Source organism: Populus alba, chromosome 1 (genome assembly GCF_005239225.2).
Source record: "Populus alba chromosome 1, ASM523922v2, whole genome shotgun sequence".
Taxonomy (NCBI): Eukaryota; Viridiplantae; Streptophyta; class Magnoliopsida; order Malpighiales; family Salicaceae; genus Populus; species Populus alba.
The window spans coordinates 34,219,540-34,234,961 of record NC_133284.1 but is presented as its reverse complement, the minus strand read 5'-3'; the positions used below and the strand labels follow the sequence as shown (position 1 = coordinate 34,234,961).

At 32.3% G+C, this 15,422-nt stretch overlaps 2 protein-coding genes across 2 annotated transcripts; both read right to left on the bottom strand.

The window, feature by feature from the left end:
• Positions 1–76: 76 nt before the first annotated feature.
• Positions 77–5,508, bottom strand: LOC118055360 (MACPF domain-containing protein At4g24290). Its single transcript, XM_035067241.2, has 7 exons — positions 4,903–5,508; positions 4,049–4,287; positions 2,544–2,742; positions 2,351–2,416; positions 1,983–2,166; positions 1,492–1,658; positions 77–986 (listed from the first exon to the last, which is right to left on the bottom strand). The coding sequence occupies exons 1-7, from the start codon at positions 5,152–5,154 to the stop codon at positions 300–302; spliced, it is 1,794 nt and encodes a 597-aa protein (XP_034923132.1). The 5' UTR covers positions 5,155–5,508; the 3' UTR covers positions 77–299.
• Positions 5,509–11,457: 5,949 nt separating this feature from the next.
• Positions 11,458–14,344, bottom strand: LOC118055362 (protein RBL). The gene is made up of 5 exons (XM_035067243.2): positions 14,046–14,344; positions 13,830–13,928; positions 12,508–13,592; positions 12,180–12,438; positions 11,458–11,725 (listed from the first exon to the last, which is right to left on the bottom strand). Exons 1-5 carry the CDS (start codon positions 14,062–14,064, stop codon positions 11,544–11,546), a joined length of 1,644 nt encoding a protein of 547 aa, XP_034923134.1. The 5' UTR covers positions 14,065–14,344; the 3' UTR covers positions 11,458–11,543.
• Positions 14,345–15,422: the final 1,078 nt, after the last annotated feature.

The following is a 15,422-nucleotide window of genomic DNA, read 5'->3' as shown; positions in this document are numbered from 1 at the left end:
TCCCCTTTCCTAGTGGTCATGGGTTCAAACTCCTCACTTTGGAAAATTCTTTTCGGTTCAAAAAATGCCAAGAATCTTCAAACATTAGGAATTCGTATATTCACAAATAACATGAGAACTCGGAAGAAATTACACAATGAAATAGGATATCAGTGAACTGCTACCCCCATTGAATTTCTCATACAAATTCTTACCCCTATGAATACAAGCCCGGTCTGAAATCCTGTAAACCAATCAAAATCTTGTTTTTCCTGTATCAAACATTCCTTTCTTTCGCCCTCCCGTTTCAAAATAATAAGCTACATCTCTATCGATACATCATCATCCGGTGAAACCAAAGGCAGTAGAGAATACTTGACTCGAAGAGAGATTTTTCCGTTGTCTACATTAAGCTTTGCCCCAGATACAACCCAGTATCCAGGTGAGTCTTGTGGTCCTCTAGTCATCTCTGTTGTGTCAACGAGCTTCAAAAGTTTGGGGGTCTGCGCAGCAACTGGTGGGCCTCCAGGGTACACAGCTGAGTTTATGTTCACGACAGGTTGTGGTGGAGGCTGTTTTTGAGCACCTGAGAAACGAGTGCTGATCAATGTGGATATTATTCCGGATTTCTGGTTCAAGGCAGGGGAACCATCCCACTCAGACGTCCTAAGAGATGTGGCACCCATAACTTTAGAAAATTGGAGCCGCAAAAATAGAACTTTTTTCAAACCAGATTCTCCAACTTCAAACTCAGCTCCAGTGACAATCGAGAGATCATCATCTGACTCAACAGGGGCTGTGCAGATATGCGAGAAACTCTTCCATTTCAACTTCTCATAATATCTTTGGTCAGAGGAGGGATCTGAGATGTTGCCATTTCGTTCATCTGCAAGTTGGAAGGTCTTTGGCAGTGAAGAAAGGTGCTGCAAGTGGATTGCTAAGCAGTTGCTTCTTTTCCCTTCCAAGTACAGTCGAAGACCAGTAACTGGCTTCTTCCCCACATTGACCTGTCATGTATTTTACCAAAAAGATTAGTACGATAGAATTGTGCTGAGTATCATCCACTTTCACTTTTTATAGATCTTTACTGCAACTAGGAGGACAGACGAGATGCAGCTGTCAATGGAACCACCACTTTCAGACCAAATCAATCACTTACGATGGATAATATGACTACATAGGAAATGTAGCTTGGTTTGACTTGTATCTAATCTAGAACAATGCTGATAAAAAAAAATTAGGATACCTACTTTTCCTTTGTAAAGTGTGTTTTTTCTGTTCTTGATCTTCAATGGAAAACTGAGACAAGATTTATGATAGCTTTGAGAGGCAATTACTTTCCAAGGGGCATTATGATCTCATATATGATGACTGACAATGGAATGAGCTTCGTTACTTGAATGGAAAAGAAGGACAATATTGAAAATAAAGTTCAAGACCCTAACGAATGAAAGGAAACAAAAATCCCACAAAGCAAAACATGAAAATCTCACACCATGGTAAGAACATTACTGGCGATGTATTAACGTAAAGCTTAGGACCCATTAGGCTGAACTGCAAAGATGCATTACTTTGTTGCTTCCTGTCAGGACCAATGGCAAGCTCACCAAATACTGGTGCCCATTGCCTTGGAAGCTGGAACTCCAAAAACTGGTGTAATTCTTCAATTGGTGGCTTATCTTCACTCGGAAACAGGTCAAACCAAACAACAGTCAAGAGCTGAGCAAACCGAAAAAATAAAAAGCGATAAATCATTCAGTGAATGAGCAGAAATCCATTTTTTTTTTAAAAAAAAATATCTATCATATTTTGATAAAAAAAACCACATGAAACTCAATGTTATTTGTTGATCACTTAAATAAACAGTAGTTCCCGTTCAGCTTTGGAAAGCATTTTCTTCGGCAAGCATCCCATAGAAACGCAATGAATGTGCACTATCACAATCTCAAGTCCACAACATGCACTACATCAACATGCAAACTGAGAAGAAATTCCATGCTTACATCGGATATAGAGATTAATGGCATGGGTCAAAAATCCACTCCCGTTGATTCCACTCAGTAATGATGTGATTGGCACAAATGACATTGAGATAACATCAGGTTCAGACTGAACAGTTTGACACCACTCATTGTGTGGTAGGTTTTTAACCATTCCACCTTTACGCTTACTTATGAATTTAATATCCTGCAAAATAAATACAAATTTAAACAGAAGTCAGAACTGGAAAGAGGAAAAAGAAAAACGCAGAGTCGATCAAACTTAAATACGAACCACTGCATAATCTATGGGGGTTAAAATCAAATTTAATTGTGTCATTTGTGGAATGGTAGGCAGCTAGGAAGCTATTACACATTTCCAAAAGGTGTACCTCAGTGTGGGAAGAAGAGCTGGATGGAACTTGGTCCATGAATGCCACCCCCTGATGCTTGACAAGCTGGGAAAAAAAAAGACCAAATTAAGCTACCTGTAAAATTTATTGCCGAAAACTCGTCTTTTGAGTTCACTTGGATTTCATTCATGTCAATTTAAGAGGGAAAGCGTAGATGGACTTTTCTTCAAACCTTTTCTCTATCATAAAATTTATCAGAGTTCATGGTACTCCTTCCACCATCTATAAACATCTTGTCAGCCATGTCCTTTAATTTTTTCTGCACATCAACAGGTTGGAGAGGTGATGAATGCTGCTGCTTCATATATATCATGTCCTTTCCCCCCATTTTGATGCCGACAATAGCGTGTGTACCATACTTCTCAATAAACCTGTAAAGAAACAGAGAAGTATGATCAAAGTTGTCAAGGATCCACCAATTATCTGTAATATACAGTGTTAAACGGTCAGAGAAAGAGCATGTCTTCTGAGTTCAGTTGTACAAGGCATATAACCAATTATCAATATAATACGTGTCATAAACAAGTTAAACTTCCACTAATGCAATATACTCAGTTAGTCTATAAAGTAAATGCACATGACAAAGTACAGACTACTCCAACAAGGCAAAAAAATATAATAGTTGAATAGCAGAATCAAACTTTTTGGATATTTACCCCATTGCAGATCCATTATTGAAAAGGCCAGATGATTGATTCAGACAAGCGAGAGATAAGAACACTAACTTTTGTTCAATGAGTGCCTATACCAGCTACATATATGTTAAGCACTTCAGCAATATGTGGTCACAACCATGCAACATTTTATCTTTCTCGAGTTTACAAAAACTACGTAGCCCAGGTTTTTCTTCAGAAGTACGAAGTCATCTTATTTAAAACAAATTCCCAGTGCCTTGTACATAGGAAACTATTGGGTCTTCTAAACACCTTTGAGTCCATTCCCTCCCTTTATATCAGCGAAGCCATGTAAATAACTCCACACAACAAATCAGGAACTGTACTACTACTACTAAGAGGTCACGAGCATAACAGACAATGAATAATTTGCCCACATTCACTTCGGCTAACAAACTAGTCTACAAAACAAGTTAAATAAAATCTAGAAATCTTTCAAACACTTCTCCTGTTTGCAAAGTGAAATTGATGATAAAATCCTGTGGTGCTAAAGAAATACATAAACAATAGGATTTCTAAAATCCACCATTATTTTCCATCCCATATTTTCAATACTTTTATATAAAGTTGTATTCATTGTTTTCAGGTCGAAATGTAGTTCAGGCATTACCCCACTAAGTAAGTTAATATCAGGCTATCGCCTCCAAGGCTCCAAGGATGGTTGTTTGGTCATGAACTTTACATCTGAACTTACAAAAACTTCACACGGTGTTGTAGCTAAAAAAATTAATCAGACCAGGATCACACAATATGTTCTTGTTATGCTAACTTCAACCAGTAACTGTAAATTTCCTGGGCTTACCATGCCACGATTGCTATAATCAATATTGGTGTAATTATATTTTCAGAATCTTTACTAGCTTAGAAATGGTGTGCAAATGCAAAAAAAAAAAAAAGAAAAAAGCATGCTCTTCTGATCACGTAGCACAACCTGCGATTTGAAGTTATAAATGGACAACCTCATCCTCTTTATACACATGTTCTAGAAGCTGCAGAATCTCACCTTGCCAATGCAGCAGGTTCCCAAGATGACGGTACAGCTTCTTTAACATGATCACATAGCACAACCTGCGATTTCTCTAGTGCAATGCTGTAAAGTGTGATGTTTACACCATCAAAAGCAAGGGCTTTAGTATTGGCAGCATCTTTCTGCCAAACTCTTGAAAATTCAAACGCAACATTGAAATGGCCCGAAGGAATTTTTCCAGAAAGAGATAGTTCCTGGTTAAACTGCTCTGACATCTACAAGCAAAGGGAAAACACTGTGAACCGATGAATCAAGTCACTTGTATCTTTAACCAAACACCATTTTAAATTAAAACAAATTTAACTTTCTCTTGAATGCAGAGCAATTTTAATATCTACTTCCCAGTTGATCCCATACAATTTTCAACCAACTGCACCCTCAGGCCAGTTTAGACACCTCATTGCAGAAATTTCCCTTTTTGTTTTGCCACTGATATTCAAATCCCTCAATTTTGACCATCAAGTCAATCAGAAGCTATCACTAAATTATAAGAAGAAACAAAGAAAGAAAAAGTTCTTAAGATGCCTTAATGAAGCAAAGAACAATCAATCCTAACTTTTTTTTTCTTAAAGAAAATTAGCTGATGTTACAAAATCAACAAAAAAAAAAAAAATCAATTGGGCTCATCACTCAAGAGAGACAGCTAAAATTTTAGCCAAATTGTTGAACTTCGTTTTTCATTAAAGCACACACAAAGACAGGTGCTTCGACTACAAGCTCAATATACATAAACATAAAAAGACAGAAACTTGGACATAAGAATTCAAAATAGAGCACAAGTGGGCAGCAACATAAGCAAAAAGAACGAAGGAAAGGTGAGTTCTTTTTACCTGTTGAAAAGAAAGAACATCAGAGCTAAACCTCAAACGCTCGCCTTTATCACATTTGATAGATTTAGGAACATTAGGAAGAGAAAACCCACCAGGAATCACCATATTACGCACTTGCTTATCATCATCATTAATCACTATCAATCTTGGAGAGTTTTTCTTGCAATACTTGAGCCTTAAATCAAAACCCAGATCATATCCCAACCCAATTGCTTCTATAGCTGCTTCTGCAGCTTTCTTTGCACTACTCATTCTTACAAGTTACAATCTTTCCCTCAAGGCTTTAGATTTCTTTCTTTGTTTTTTGGTTCAAGTCCCATAAAAGATTAAGTCTTTTTGGGTCTTTCTTGTCGTTAACATTACATTTGTTGTTATTCACCAAAAGTTGTCGTGGTTGAATGAATGCTAAAGAGAATATAATGGTCAAGGTTTGATTTTTTGTGTGTTTGATAATTTTGTTTATAATTCTTTTATTTGGAGCTTCAAGTTTAGGTGTGAAAGTGGCTGGAGATCAAGTCAAAGGTTTTGTGCAGCCTCAGCTACTGCTTTGGTTCTTTCTTTCTTCAGGAAAAACAGAAACCCACATCATATGCTGCTGCTATTTTAGTTTTTGATGGATAAGTTGTATCCGACATGATGAGTAAAATTTCAAGTTACATATTAAAAAAAAAAAAAAAATTGAGAAATAAAAAATATATATATCTTTAAAATGGATTAAAAAATCGTTAAAGGATTATGAATATTAATTAAATAATAAAATAAGAAATTGATCTTTTTTAAAAAATAAAAATAAATATACATGAAAATATTTTATCATGATTATCTTTAAATTTCATATGCTTTTTTTTAATGTATATTGAAGATTAATATTAAATCCTAAGTACATATGATTTTCTTTTTTTATATAAATGCATCATGAAAATAAAACTTAGTTTTCTAAAAATTTAATAGAAGATAAATTTAAAAATAAATTATAATAATTTATTTAAAATATCATGAAGTTATACTATCCAAAAGATTAATTGTTAACCTAAAAAAGTTAAAATGAGAGGGGTATTAATTAAAAATAAAATTAATTAAGATTAAATAAATATTCAAGCTTAGAAAAAGTCCCAGCACACTTGAGCTAAAAATTTAGAATTGTGCACCTAGTTTTGTTATTATTTAATTTTTTTTCAAAAAAACAAAGAGTCAACAAATCATTATCCACCTAGCACAAATAACATATCTTTAAACCGAAGATGATTGAAAATTTAGAGCCCAAGGTTGAGATTTTTTATTTTAAAACATTTTAAAAACTTAATAAACTCATTTTCAATCCAAAAAACTCTCTATTAATTTTAAAAGTTCAAAATCAAATCAAACAAAACAATTCAAGGATCCAATCTTTTTTTTTTTAACATGTTTGAATGATAAAATCATCTCCTAAATTTTGAAAAAAAAAAAATTATGTATTTTTTTTTTATGTTTTTAAATCATTTTAATATGTTGATATAAAATATATATATATATATATATATATTTTAAATATTATTATAATATATTTCTAAATAAAAAAATACTTTAAAAAATAATTATTATCATATTTTCAAACACACAAGTTGTGAGGAATATTTTTCAATTAGGTTTTAGACACGTTATTTATTTCTAGATTGTTTATATGAAAATAATTTTTTCTTCAAAGTCATAGTTAAAATGATGATTTTGAGAATAAGTTTATTTGTTTATTTTTGTTTCCATCGAAAGTCCATTTAACCGTGTGGCTAGGACTAAATAATATGTCATTTTCAAGATGAAAATAAACTTTAAAAATTATTAATTATTAACAAAAAAAAAAAAAAAACAACCAAATCATATCGGCATTTTACTATTCAACAAACGTTATGTACATACTCATAATCTAATGCTCGTTCAGTTTATGTTCTTGTCGATTTCTTATGCTTTGATCCTTGAAGGTGCATAGTCTACAACTCGGTCAACGTTTTTCTTTTGTTTATTAAACAAGCCAGGACTTTCAAGACTATTCTACTACTTAGTTGATAGTATTCTGGGTCAATTTATTTTTATAATGCCTTCAAATTTGTGAAAAGGTGATTAGTGGTAGTTGTTTAATAAAATAGGAGGAGTTAAGGAAGAAAAGAGATAATTGTTGTTATTGTTCATCGGAGACACTTAGGACACTTGCTTCGGCTCTTCCAAGAGATAAACGAGCACAAGTGCAGGATTTTTTTTCCTTGAACCTTGGCCATATGTTTATTTTAAATTTAGTTCTCAATCTAACAATATTTTTCATTTAGATCCCTTACCTCTAGAGTTCCTCAATTGGATCCCCTTATCTAAAATCATCACAAAACTTTTTAACATAAAACAAAAAATTATATTATTTTCAAATAACATCATCTCAATCTTTATACCTATTTTTTTTATTCTATATTCATGAATAGTGTTAACTTGATCATTGACCCGTGCTATGCTGCGGGTCAGGTTAAATATTTCTTGAAAAAAATATTTAGATATTGCTAAATTTTTTTAGTGGAAATTTTTTTTTTAATTGTGTGGGGGTTGACTCGATGCAATTTAGTTGAATTTGAGAGTCTAAGAGCAATCCAAACAACATGTAAGAACATAGTTTGATCCAAAAAATTCAAGAAGATATTTTTTTAATAAGATAAAAACATATTAAATTTACTTGGATCAACCCGAGTTAACAAGTTAAATCCATTATTCGAGTTATGAGACTATGATAAACCCCATAGAAAACAAATCAAAACAAATTGTAAAGCATAATTTTCAATCCACCAAAGTTGAAAGATAAAATTAAAAAAATTCAATTAAAAAATGATCTAAAAAAATAATTCAAGTTAACTTGTCAAACTTGTGACTTAGACCATAAGACTCATATGAACCCATAAAAATAAAATCTAAATAAATTACAAAGTTCAATTATCAATCAATCTAATGTTGAAAGTAGAAAAATAAAAATAAAATCAATTAAAAAAAACTTAAAAAAATAATCCAAGTCAATCCACCAAACTCATGATCCCGGATCATAAGACCGAGAAACCCTTATAAAAAAAAAAAAACAACCTGATTTAACCATGATTAACTTTCCAAATTCACGACTCTAGTTTTGAGACTGAAATAACCCCTTAAAGAGCAAATGAAAACAAATTATGAAGCTCAATTTTCAATTGATTTTGTAGGATCCAATATTGAACGATGAAATTTATAAAAATATTAATTAAAAAATAACACAAAAAATGAGCCAAGCCAATATAAATTAACTCATTAAGCATTATTTTTTGGTCATAAGGCTAGAATAACCTCATAAAATTCAAACCAATAAATCATGAAATTTAATTCTTAATCAAACACAATATTAAATAATGAAACTAAGAAGGGAAAAAAAGTCAACTAAGAATAATTGAGTCAACTGGATTAACCTACCAAACCTGCAACTCAAGTCATGAGATGAGGACAACCCAATAAAAAGAAAATCTTATATTGAAGGGCATAAGACCAAGATAACCTCTTAAAAAATAAAATAAAATAAAAACAACCTGATTTAACGGAGGTTAAAATACCAAAACCCGCGACCTTGATCATAAGACCAAAATATCCTCATAGAAAACAAATTAAATAGGTTATGAAGCTTAATTCTCAACCGACTTAATATTGAATGATAAATTTTTTTTTTTTAAAAAAAAATAACAACCTGAGTCAACTCTGGTTAACTCGTTAAGCATTATTTCCTAGTCATGAATCCTGAATAACCTGATAAAAAGTAAATAAAATAAAAATCTAATTCTCAATTAACTCAATATTAAATGATAAAAATGAAGGAAAAGTTAAATAAGGGAGAAAAAAAAAGCCCTAATCAACCAGGTTAACCTGTCAAACTTGCTATCTGTGTCATGAAGGTGAGAGAAGCCAATAATAAAATCTAATATTAAAGGATAAAAGTAAAAGGAAAAAAAAAAAGCATTGATTGAAAAGCAAAATCAAAGAAGAAGAAAAAAGGCAAATGTTTTTTTAGCAACCGCACTAAAATATGCGAGCAAAGTACTATTCATTGCTATAGTTCTTTCCCTATATGTTTTAGTGTATTGTTAATAACTAGTTATGTAACCTGTGCTCCCCTATGAGTCAAATATTTTATTTTGTTAAAAAAAAATTATATATATATGTTTTTTCAATGTATTTCTATAGTTCAAAAAACATTAGTGCAAATAAAAATTTTATGCATACATGTAATCAAATAAACCAAGAACTATTTATGCTAATAAATAAATAAAAAATTATTAACGATACTTAAAAATAAAACTTAAAAATTGAAAAACAAATGTAAATCAAGATATTTAATCTCGTAAAACAGGACATATACCCGATTATGTTTGCTAAATATTTTTATTATAATATTTATTTTATTCAATCAAACGATAATAGAAATAGACAAACACATTAAATTGATTAAATAAAATAAAAAGAAAAAAAAATATTATGTAAGACTACACATATTAGAAATATTATTAGAAAATAAATATTTTTTATTTTAAAAAATATAGTTTATCTATAAAAAAGATTAAAAAAAAAAATTATAGATAAATCAGAAAAATCTCTTAAAAAACTAAACGCATAACAAAAAAAAAGTTCTCTAAACAAAATAAAAGAAAGAATGAGTATTAATGTAAATATAAATAGTTTTTTATAAAAAAAAAAACATATAAAAAGAAGCATTCATTGAAAAACAAATAGGAAAAAAAAAAATCAGGCGCTACCGGACTTGGCATGCCAGGCTAGCCTGCATGGCCCATTTCATTAGGGGCCACATGACAAGGCTCTTATATCCATTTAAAAAAAAAAATCACATGTCGTTTGATTTTGCTTAGATTTTGATTACTGTGGTGGCCAAAAAATCAAGGTTTAAGTGTTTTTTTATCCAAACTCGTTTTTCAACCCATTTTGACCCACAACACCTATATAACACCTTAAGAACCATGATAAACCTATCAATGACTTAGAAAAATTTCAAAAACCAAAATAAACCAGAAATCAAAATTCAATCCGAGCTCAGATCTGTTTTTTTTTTTTAATGAAATTTAAAGGTTAAAAGGCATATAATATGAACTGCCCTCATCAAAAGGAATAATTTGACACATATATCATCCGTTTTGGTGGCTTAAATCGATGTTAACAACATGTTTATCTCTCTATCGCTGGAATTTAGCAACCTCTCTCTCCTCTCTCAATTAGTGACTAAAAAATAACAAAAATAAACTTTTGTATCAAAATTGAGTTTGAAAAATATTAAGGTATTAAAATTGTCTAATCTGTATTATTTTTTAAGTTCGAGGACCAAAGTGCATTTTTTGTTAAACTTATGGCAAATCACCTATGTTTGACGCCCTTTTCATTTAGATCTCTCTTCTTTCAATCTTACCATTTCATAAGAAATCAAAATCAATTCGTCTTCATTTAAAATTAAATTAAAAAGAAAAAAAGATTTGAGAACCAAATTGAAAAAAAAACAAAAACTTTTATACAACCCACCCACAATAATGTCTTTTAGTTTTATACTTAATGTTAATGTTAATTAATTTCCATTTATTTCAAGTTATCAAACTGGCTCTTTGTAATGATCTCTAACTCACATAAAACTTTAACGTATGGACTTGTATTTGGATTGGCTTTGACATTCTCTTACAGTGAATAAAAAGGAGTTGACCTCATGAACAATCAACATCATCCCTTATGAATCTTATTTTGTTAGTTTTCTTATCCAAATTTAAGCCTAATACCAACATAACAAATTATTGAAGAGAGAGATTATTTTGAAAATATACAGTATTAATGGTATGGCAAATTTGATGTTTCTAAGCAATTCCTCTACCATGTCCAATCATCCAAACTCCAAAGTCAGCATCAAAGTAAAGGGCGGTTTTAATCTATTATTATAATAGTGATTTAAAATATTTTTTTTATTTTTTAAAAATTATTTTTAATATTAACACATAAAATAATATGAAAACATAAAAATAAATTTATTTTAAATAAAAAATTTAAAATTTTAAAAAAGAGGATCTAAATTGCATTTTCAAACCCAATCTAAATGTTCTTCGGCCAGAGACGAGCTCAATGGTGCCACTTGCCTCCTAAACTGTTACACGTGGATCTGGTATATACATCCATTGGCCAGCTTGCGACCTGTGTTTATGATTGCTTGGGCCCTGTGTTTGTGATGATTGGATTAACTGCTTTGTCAGATACAAAAGATGAATTAGCCAAAAAAATACAGTTTGGTAAGCGGAATGTATTGGTTCTGTGACTGTAGGCAGCGATATGAAGATCGAAAATCATTGCATGTACACTGATAAATCAATGATGCCGCAAGATACCGTACACTGACATAAAATAATCCTGATGTCCATGAGTTCTCAGTTCTAAACTAATGTCAAAGAATTTCAAGACCGTTGTTGGGATTCTAGAACACAGTTTAGCTACTTGTGAGCAATATGATGACAAGTAAGCAGATTTGATGGAGCAAAGATGTCTGAATAATAAATGATGCTAGAGTTTTCCTTATGGATAAGTAAGCTTGCAGATACAAATAATAGATTTATGTCAATTATAATTAATGATACTCAGTCAGAAACACCATCCCCGTACATTCCATTACCAATATCCAGATCAGTATCAGGTTTACTTTTTAATTTTGACAATCTACCAGAAGATTTCAATGGTTTCCCGACCTTCCCCGCCTGCAATTCCAACCCCTTCTCAGAAGGTTTCCGTTTTCTTTTCATGCGTGTCCCTCCCGTGTCCTCTGTAAGAGAGTCCATTGCAACATAAGAGGTAGTCATCAATTAAACAAATAAACTAACATAGAACACTCAGAGTCAACTTGCTTAAAGACTCTAACACCAAAAGCCTAAAGAGTTTTAAGCGTAATATAACCAGATTTGCATCTGCTAAAATTATATAATTTCATTTTTCATATAGAAAATCATTCTCCTTGCCTCCTTCCCCCGCCCACACCAAACAAAAAAACTGATTACCAAAGTCAACTATCATACACAGACAGCATTTTCCCAGAAGATAAGTTTAATGTGTTTTGCAATTATTAACAAATCAGGTATATGGAAAATGTTAAAAGTTTTAAGATAAATCTTGATCCCAGTTCATGGTATGAATCGAGAATGTTGACAAACCTCACAGCATAATCATTAGTTATACAAAAATCACCACTTAAAACTCTTTAATGATAGGCATGGTGTTACCTTCAAGAGGACTTGATGCATGGTTCGTTGCTTGTCCGTTCTGTTCAGCTTCTTCAGAAAGAGGGGAACCAGAATTATTTGAATCCATCACCTTTGAAGAACTTCCCACACACTTATCTTGTTGCTCAAGAACGTCAGGACAAGGGGTAGCTGGCAAGAAACACAGTTCTTCTTGAGACACATCTGAATCACTGAAAGCATCTTTCTCCACTGTTACAATATCAACTTCATCATCTTGATTAATATCTGATTCTTTTACCTGCAACCATACATATATTTTGAGAAACATAGAAATGGACAGAAGACTTGCTCAACTTTTTGTGTTTACCTTTTCAGTTCCAGGTATCAGATCAAATTCATCTTCGCATTCCACGTACTCTTCATTTTCCTCTAGCTCTTTGAAGTCTGGGGCAAATGCACTCCAGTTCTCAGTATGGTCCTTAGCCCAAATATAAACCAAGCCAGTCAACGAAACAGAGACAATAATAGGGTGAACAGGATGCCACGCTAAATCAATCAGTGCTTCTTTTGGACCTTCAAGGATTTTTACAAGATGTCCAGCTCTATCCCATATGTAGATCTTGTGCTCTCCCTTGCTCGCAGAACCACCAATAACCCATTCCCCATCACCACTGAAACAAGGCGCTTTCCAGTGCACTTTGGTGATGATATCCTGGAATTCCCGGAAAAGTGCTAAGCACCTTGATCCAACAACCTTCATTCTCTCGACACCAGCTACCTCATCAAGAGTCTTGTTCAGGTCCTCTAAAGCCATGAGACCATCTTTAAGAGGAAGAAGATTTTCATATATCCTAATTGTCCGGTCATTTGAATTTGTAAGAAGAAACTGTCCATTTCTGCTGAAAACTATGTTCTTAATCACAGCACCACCGGGAGTGGGAACCATGGCATGCACTTGAATGCTTTTGGGATCTATTATAAGTATTTCTCCTTTGGAGTTTCCCACATAAACCAGATCCCCACACTTGTTAAAGCATGCGGCAGTGGGAGTGAAAGGGAGACCATCTGTGGGCTTGTTACGTGATGGTGGGGCAAGTCCATTGTCCACATCAGCTACTGTAACTGGTAGCAAAGTGGTGTTTCCTGTGTTTAAATCTACAATCATGGGAGCAGATGAAAGTGGGCATGCCAGGCAGAGAGATGGAGTAGAGGATCCAGAATGTAGCCGAGCTAGTAGTGGGGTTTGCTGAAGAGTAATGCAAGTAATCTTCTCTCCACTGACAACATCCCAAAGTGTTAGTGATTTGTCAGCAGCAGACACCAGAATTCGATGACCATACTTCGACCAACAGACACTAGTTATGGCAGCAACACAATCTTTATCCCGGAGCTCTTTTGCAATTCCCCTGGTCTCAAAGTCCCAAATAACACAACTTCCATCAGTGCATCCAGCTGAAAGAAGATAGAAGCAATTAGGAAATCAGAATATCTTCGAACAATACACACACATTTCTACAAGTAGCTAAAATTAAAATCGATAAAAATAAATACGGCATAAAAGAACAGGCAGCAAGAAATGGCTTCCTTATCAAAGAACAATCAAACTAGCAAAAATATGCAACACCCACAATAACTTATCTAGCTACTAGTACCTACATTATTTAAAAGCATAAAGTTCTAATCACATACCAGCAAGAAGCGTGCCGCGACGATTAAAAGCAATACATTTCATAAGCCCATGTTGCAAATACTCCTCTATCACTTCTGGAAAATCTCCTTGCAGTGGATCTTTTCGATAAAACCCAACAAAATAAATTTGGTAAAACATAATATTTGTGTACGAAAAAGAAAACCCAGAAATAAAATGAAAAAAATGAAAAGGGGAGAGAGAGAGAGAGAGCTGACCAATTATTGGAGCATTCATGGATGAGTTGATGAACTTTCCCTAATTGCTATGTTGCTGATAATAAGCTTAAAAAGAAAGGAACTTTGCTTTTATGTTTGTTTAATTTTTTCTAGTGCAGTAAGTCAGGTCGAAGGGAGAGAGTGAGAAGGAGAATGACGGCGGAGAGTGACGGCGGAGGAAGCGGAGGCGGAGGCGGAGGCGGAGGCGGAGGAGGAGGTTTTGTCGAGGAGGAGACATAAAAGAGAAGTTTAGTTCTGTTCAATTCAGAGAGAGAGAGAGAGAGAGAGGGAGGGAGGGAGAAAAGAGAGATCGGATGCATGTCAGTATGTCACTATAGCTCATTTTATAGTTATTTTTATTTATTTACTACATCGTTATCCCGGGCTATTACGCAGTTCGGATTAAAATTATTTTGAACCCCAAAAAAAAAAAAATTGACATTGTTAATATCTTTTTAATAATTTTTTTTAATTATATGAGGTTAATTTGATGTGATTTGATTAATTTGATAAATTTAAAAGTAATTTAAATGATCAGTAAAAATATAATTTGATTTAAATTTTTTTTAAAAATATATATATATTTTAAAAAATAATATTGAAATGACAATGTATTAAAACAATCCGAACCAACCTGAGTTAATCGATCAAATCTTCAATCTATATCATGAGACTATGATAATCTATCTTATATAAAATAAATCAAAATAAATTATAAAGTTTATTTCTTAATCAACTCAATGTTAAAAAATAAAATTTTAAAAATAACTAATTAACAAATTAAAAAATTAAAAAATTCTGACATGAGTTAACTTGACAAACCTATGATCCAGGTTATAAGATTAGAATAACATCATAAAAAATAAACAAAAAATATGACCTGAATCAACCTGAGTGAACTTGCCAAACCTGCGACTAAAGTCATGAAACTATGATAACCTAATAGAAAAAAAATTAAAATAAATTATGAAACTTAATTTTCAATAAACTCATCGTTAAAGGTTGAAATCTACAAAAATTCAATATAAAAACAGGACATAATAAAACGAGTCTACTCAGATTAACTAGCAAAACACATGACCCAAGTCATACGACCGAGATAACATCATAGAAAACAAGCCAAATAACTTCATGTTAAAGGATGAGATTGAAAAAAATATCATATAAAAAAGATAAAAATAAAAAATAAAAACTCGAGTCAGTTGAGTTAACCTGTTAAATTTATGATCCGAGTCATGAAACTGAAACAAACTCATAGAAAGTAAAAAAAATAAAAATTATTAAGCTTAATTTTCAATCAACCAAACGTTAAAGATAAAATTGAAAAAAAAGAGTCAATTAAAAAAAAAAAAAACTTGAGTCTACCAAGTTAACTCG

What these genes read in the sequence shown, in the direction of transcription:
- LOC118055362 (XM_035067243.2), bottom strand. An exon ending in TGATACCTGGAACTGAAAAG is followed by an intron (nt 12,439 to 12,507) that starts GTAAACACAAAA and finishes GTATGGTTGCAG; the next exon opens with GTAAAAGAATCAGATATTAA. An exon ending in TGCATCAAGTCCTCTTGAAG is followed by an intron (nt 11,726 to 12,179) that starts GTAACACCATGC and finishes ACTCTCTTACAG; the next exon opens with AGGACACGGGAGGGACACGC.
- LOC118055360 (XM_035067241.2), bottom strand. Translation starts at nt 5,154, where the DNA reads ATGAGTAGTGCAAAGAAAGCTGCAGAAGCAGCTATAGAAGCAATTGGG. An exon ending in GAACCTGCTGCATTGGCAAG is followed by an intron (nt 2,743 to 4,048) that starts GTGAGATTCTGC and finishes GTTTCTTTACAG; the next exon opens with GTTTATTGAGAAGTATGGTA. An exon ending in CATTAATCTCTATATCCGAT is followed by an intron (nt 1,659 to 1,982) that starts GTAAGCATGGAA and finishes TTCCGAGTGAAG; the next exon opens with ATAAGCCACCAATTGAAGAA.